We start from the raw sequence: 6,672 nt of genomic DNA, 5'->3' as shown, positions 1-6,672 counted from the left end.
GCATTGCTCCATTTTTTATGAGTGGAAGAAACAAGAAAAAAAAATATTTATCTTTCATTTGATTTGAAACTAGACATATTAAATCTTATTAACATTTTATGGCGAAATGTCTTGTTTTTGAAGCAAATGAACGATGAATCATTTTTTTTTCTTGATTCTTCCATTCATAATAAATAGAGCAATTCGAAAAAATATAACAAAAATTAAAATAAAAAGAGAAAAAATATTTTGTTTTCACACAGAATCGAACCAGGGTCTTTCACTGTTATGCGCTGTAAGCGTAACCAAGGAAACATTTGAAATTATATGGTGCCAAAAAGCGACACAAAAATCAAAGCGATGGTGAAATACATTAGTAAAATCTTTATTGCGCAGCAAAATGCAGGGTGTCTCATATAATCGGGTTTTCCAGGGGGGTGGGAATTTTGAAAAACCCTTTGGGGAGTATGTTGGGGATAAAAGATAGAAAATTTCTATCTGAGCAGAATTTTGAATTTTTCCCCAGGGGGGGTGAGGGTGCCCCCAATTTTTCAAAAGTTCATCGGATCAAAAAATAATGTACTACAAAGTTGTTCAGAATGATGGAAAAAAAAAATTGGGATCCCTGCCCTCCAAGTCCCCCCATCCCTTAAGGGGGTCGGGGGGTCAAAAACCCAAGATATGATTTTTTGACCTAAAATCCCGAATTTCGGAATCAGCATGCAAATATACTTAAGAATTGATATTTTGTTCGGGACGAAGGGAGGGTCGATTTCGCCCCCCCAAAATGGGTGTTTCTCCAAATCGGCATTTCGAAATTTTTTCAGCAATTATTCCAATTTAGTGGCTGCACCACGGTTCACGCAGAAGAATTCGGCCCACCAATGATCCGAATTTGACGTTGAAAATATTATGAAAAATTGAGCTTTTTTGCAAATTTTTATCATTTTTTTTTCAAAATTGTTAGGACATTTTAATTTTTTGTAAACGGTATCCCATTTACTTAGGTAAGAGTTTTGATTCAGATTCCTAGCTCTATATTACCTTAAAAATTACTATACTTACAATAGTGGATGACATATCGTACAAAAATTTCACAATTTTTCACGCCTTTGCCAGGAGTAAATTGCTTTTTACCGATTTCGAAACGAGAAACGTTTCGAAAATAATTTTGACGCCAACATTGTATTTGTTTACAATGTACATTTCTCTTCAATAAGTGTATTGTGTAGGTTTGTCATCAACCGATAATTCAGTAATCACCATTTACTCTGACTATGTGATGAAAAACAAAATAAAATAATTGGTAAACTTTTAGCATTCCATAGAAGAATGTGTGTCTAATGTAACGAAAAATATGAATTGTATCATCTTTTTTCACATTGTAGACAATGTCACCGTCAAAAATTAGATACTTATATTTTTGAGGTCATTACAAGGGGGAAATCACTGCAGCTATTACAATTGTTTAAGTTTCAACTGGGAGACGACTTATACTTTCATTGCCGAAAGAGTATGTAAAACAAAGATAGTTATTACCTTTGTATACTGTTATAGGGTACATTAAAAAAAGACCTAAGTATAGAATTATGGAGAAAAACTTAAAAAATGCGTTCGTTGGAACTCCGTCTATTAGTCGCAATTTTCTGTGTTTTGGTGTGAATAATTTCACAATGGTTTGAAATACAGCCACTCACTGGTTTGCCATTTTAATTGTCGTAGTTCTTCTCTAATCAGGCATGGCGGCACCAATGACGAAAAAAAATTCTCACATTTGACTTTGTGTAGTTCAATACGTGTGTATACTGCCTTATTGGTTATTACGGAAATCGTGGTTTTAGCTTGAAGATTCACCGAACCAGAATGTATTCAAGAAATAAAGTTTAAGCTTCAAAACTAAGTGGATTCAACATTTTGAACAGGTGTCAATATGAATAACCATACCCCTTAAAAGCAGCTATTAAAGCTTTTGTTCAAAATTCTTAAGTGATACACGTATGTGATGCAATTGAAATTTCAATTTCATCATCTCTTTAATTATTATATTTTTATGCATTTTATTTTTATGAATAAAAACAAAATAACAAAATGTTATGTGTAATGAGATCTCTATAAAAGAAACAGATATCGACCTCAGGAAGTTATAGACGAACTTTATTTGCAACCATTCGGTTCAATAGTAAATTTCTTGTATTTTGAAAGTTTTTTCTTCGATCGTAAAAATGAGTCATATTTTTAAAATTGTCATGGTATTGGCTGTGTTTGAGTATCACGTGAGTATCTTTACTAATTTTTGTATAAAATCACACTTTTCCGAAATTATTTACGACGATATGATTAAAATGGCGTATAAGGTTTCAATTTACTACTGATAAATATCCATAAGCTTAAGAGATTGACAGTTGTTTAAATGTGAGATCGAAGTCAATGGTGTTTTATTCAAATATTCAATTTTCATTTTTATTGCTTAAAAAGGTGATTCAAAGTGGGGCGGCTCCCTCAAATTCGGTTGCCCGACAATTCACGGTCGCAAAGCCAACCTTCATATCCACAGCGCAATTTATTGACCGTTGTGTGGTCTCAAAAATGTGCACGCGTACAAATATACAATCTCAATTTGCTCGTGCACGCATTAGCACAACGAACTTGCCATCGCTTAAGGTAAAATCAATGTTGCATGGACAAACTCTCAATCAAAACTCTCGCCGGACACCTCGGGGTAAATAAAGATTTCTCTTCATTTCAAACATATTTTCGTTCGATATTCAATTTACCAACTTTATATTTTCATTTATTTAGGAAAAGAAGTTATCGATGCAGTCAAAAAAAGTATATTTCATTGCAGTCGATAAAAATAATGAACAATTTTTCCAATTCTTTATTCAATCTTTATTTCATTTAGATGATTTAATCGGTTTGTCAAAGCTCATTACCAGTCATGTTGATGTCAACGAAAGAGATAATGGCGGGATGACTGGGCTGCATTGGGCTGCTGAAAATGGTTAGTTTCGATGAATCTCTTTTGATCGTTGAATCTAAATAAAATTTGGCTTTAATTCAGGTCATATTGAAGCGGCAAAGATGCTCATTGAAAATAATGCGGAAATTGATGCAAGAGACAACTATTTTAATACACCCTTACACATAGCTTGCAGTCACGGTAATGTTAAATATAATAAATATTATATTGATGTAAATTCGGCAGTATTCAATAGCTTAAGAAGAAAGAGAAGGGCAGAAAACGAAAATATTGGAAATAACTTTGTTTTCTTCTTCAGATTTTTTTGAGATGATTGAACTGCTTATTGATCGAGGAGCCCACATTCATGCTCCCAATTTAAACAAATTATATCCACTAAAACTGTGCACTATAAGCATAGGTATGAATTATTATTATCCTATTTTTCATATACGATTTTTTTAAATATTTTTCACATTTATTTAAATGAAAATGATTTTTTATTTTCAGAAAATCTACGCCCATGTTTATTGAAAGCAGCAGAGAAAGGTAATTACTTGGGTAATTAATAAAATAGATCCATATTATTGATTATACGATCAAAGTGAATTTTCTCGATCAAAACAAAATCGAATACAATCTATAATTGGCCGTTCTCTATCTAGGCAGTTTCGATCTAGGGTAAATGAACTGTCATAGCTTGAAACCAAATAAATAATTCTCTATGCGCCAAAATAAAAACGAATACAGACGTGTAAAAATGTGTTGATCAGAAACCATCATAATTAATACAAATTCCATCATACAGATATTCGATTCGTCACTCATTTTTATTAATTTTCTTCGTAGGTCATAAACTGTTCGACGCAGTCGAATCAGGTAAATTAACGAATCGAATGTATTATTTTTGTTTTTCGTTAATTTCGAATCCATTTAACTATTTCGCAACTAGGTGACTTGAAATTAGTACAGAAGCTCATTGGCCAAGGAGTGAATATTAATTTTGGAAATCCGTGCGGAGAGACAGCACTCAATGTAGCCATTTTAAAAGGTATTATTTAAATAGGATCGAATAATTAAAAAATGTGCGAATAACTCATATACATTCAGGTAACAAAACTATGGCTGGATGGCTTGTTAACAATGGTGCTGATGTAAATCTCGAATCTTGCGATGGCACGACTCCACTAGAACTCGCTAAGAATGCAGGTAAATGTTATGACAAATATTTTTCACAAACAAAATTACGATCAATATAAAAGAATTAAACGTATTTGATCATTTTTACTGCTAATTCACATGTTTACTGAATGCCACTTGTTATTGAATTCTTGCTGATGATGATTTTTTTAATTGATTGGTTAACATTTATCTGCTTTTATCAAGGTATGTCACTTCCACAATCTAAAACGCCTGATTGGGAATCCACAATAGAATACGCACGGAAGACAGTTAACAAATGGCTCGTTGATAATCCATCAGAGGCGGAACTGAGAGCAGAAAAAAAACGAAATGGTATGTGGATAGTTGAAAATTAACAAAGATAAAATGAGATATCAATATTTTGTATTGATTTAATTGTATTTAATGTTTAAATTGTTTTCGAAAAATTTATTTAGGTCACTATTTGAGTTGGATTGCCTATCATCCTCTTTTGGATATTTTTTCATTTTTGAACCATTTGCGGGCATTCAACTCCAAGATTTGTTCAGTGCACACTATTTTAGATTTCACGCATAAGGGGAAAAAAATTGAATTGATAAAGTATGAAATGATTGTTGTTGAAAACATGTTGACATTTTCAATGAAAACTAATCGTCACTCTTTTCGGTTATAGAATATCGAATGGTAATCCAAAAAATAAAGTAGTTTGGATTGATGGTGGCATTCATGGTTGTGAAATGGTTAGCGTAGCTGCAGTAACTTTCATTGCAAATGAATTGATTAAAAACTGGAATGAACCACATATTCAAAATATTGACTGGTATATTTTACCCATTCAAAATCCTGAGGGTTACGATTTCAGTCTCCAGTTTGATCGTTTTTGGAGAAAGAATCGTTCACCGACCGACCAAGGAAGTTCCGCTGGAGTTGATGTGAATCGAAACTATGATTTTGAATGGGGAAATCGAACTTGTAATTCAAGTGACGATACGTATGGTGGTCCAAGGCCTTTTTCGGAATGCGAATCATCGGCCGTTAAAAAGTTCGTGCAAGGAAAATTAAAAGGAAAGTGCAAAGCTTTCATCAGTTTCCAAAGTTATGGTCAATACGTAATGTACTCGGGGGATAAAGATGCGGAACGTGTCGGCAAAGAAGGCGCAAAGGTAAATCTTATATTCATTTGAATCAATTTTTTTAAATGACAATACATTTTTGGTATTGCAGCGCATGAAAGCGGTAGACAATAAAAATTATAAGGCAGGAACAGGACTGTCGTTGTTTAATTCTATTCCATCGGGTTTTGCAAGTGAATGGGCCAGGAGCGTTGGTATTAAGTACAGTTATACAGTAAACTTGCGTGACACTGGACGTTATGGATACGTTTTGCCACCAAGTTTCATCCAAATTACAGCCAAAGAAGCGCAAGCATTTGTCTGGACCGTTGCTGAAGCCATTTTTAATGAATCCAAATGAATTCAGATTCACAATTTTCTTGAATTTAAAAATGTATTAGAATGTCTTTGAAATAATAAAATACTCGTCATAATAATATCTCAAAATTTACGTTCCCTTTTCGTATTCAACCATTTGAACATTCATTTGTTCACAAATATTGTTTCAAGTTTACATTAAAGATTTTTACTTAAACCTATAATTTATCAAAGAATTGGTAAATTGAAAGAGGTCGATTCATTTCAGTTTCCTTTAATAACTTCATTATTTCTAATTCCTTTTCTATGCGATTCGAGTTTTTCGTCCACCTTGCGTTACTCATACGACTGGCAAATGCTTCGAAGCCAGCAATGCACGCCAATCTAGCTTGCCAATAGGACTGAATGATAAAGATGAAAGATACACTGAAGGTAGTAAGGTAAGTTCTTAAATTCTGAGCAAGTGTATTCGGATTGGACAGAAATAAGTTTGATTGTGTAACACACACACCACAGGGAGACTTATTCAAACGCATCCATTTGGGAGGTAGACTGTACTGAATGACTTTTCTCACAGGGAGACTTGAGCGTGTTGGCTTTCAGATGGAGGCCCCATGTGTATATGTTCTTACAGGTTTTATAGTTTTGAAAGATCTCTTCTCATTGTCTACCTAATGTCTACCTAGGGAATATTAGTTCAAACCCATATTTCTGTGCAGTATGAATTTTGTGATGGGAGCTCATCGTTTTGAGCTGCTCATATACACCAAAATGAAATTGCAAGAAATTCTTACGGATCTTAACATTTGTAAGGTCTCTACCTTAAGTCTACCACAAAAATATATCATCGCTAGTGTAGCGTTTTCCTCACTTTAGATATTCATAATATTTATCATTTTAAGGTGAACTATTAATTTAAAGCTACATATAAAAAATGGATAAATTTAGAAAAGAGCAAGGTAAAAATATATTATTCTAAAGGTAGACTTTAGGTAGACTTGATTAGGACTATAAAAACGTGGAGGCTAAAAATAGTTTCCGTGTTAGTGAAGCCTAGCTGCAAGTTGAATATACAGAAATATTGACCCATGAATATTATTTATTTGGTTTTAATGTCTACCTATAGCAGGATGACAATAC

General features: G+C 33.2%; 1 protein-coding gene across 1 annotated transcript; it reads left to right on the top strand.

The window, feature by feature from the left end:
• Positions 1-2,136: 2,136 nt before the first annotated feature.
• On the top strand, positions 2,137-5,662 carry LOC116346028 (carboxypeptidase A4-like). The gene is made up of 14 exons (XM_031775928.1): positions 2,137-2,252; positions 2,455-2,698; positions 2,779-2,808; positions 2,882-2,980; positions 3,041-3,139; positions 3,258-3,359; positions 3,449-3,487; positions 3,788-3,817; positions 3,891-3,989; positions 4,049-4,147; positions 4,325-4,453; positions 4,558-4,702; positions 4,776-5,265; positions 5,327-5,662. The coding sequence occupies exons 1-14, from the start codon at positions 2,202-2,204 to the stop codon at positions 5,573-5,575; spliced, it is 1,905 nt and encodes a 634-aa protein (XP_031631788.1). The 5' UTR covers positions 2,137-2,201; the 3' UTR covers positions 5,576-5,662.
• Positions 5,663-6,672: the final 1,010 nt, after the last annotated feature.

This window comes from Contarinia nasturtii, unplaced genomic scaffold, assembly GCF_009176525.2.
Source record: "Contarinia nasturtii isolate CC-2019 unplaced genomic scaffold, AAFC_CNas_1.1 Cnas_scaffold_1397, whole genome shotgun sequence".
NCBI classification, from domain to species: Eukaryota; Metazoa; Arthropoda; class Insecta; order Diptera; family Cecidomyiidae; genus Contarinia; species Contarinia nasturtii.
This window is presented reverse-complemented; position numbering and strand designations above follow the sequence as displayed.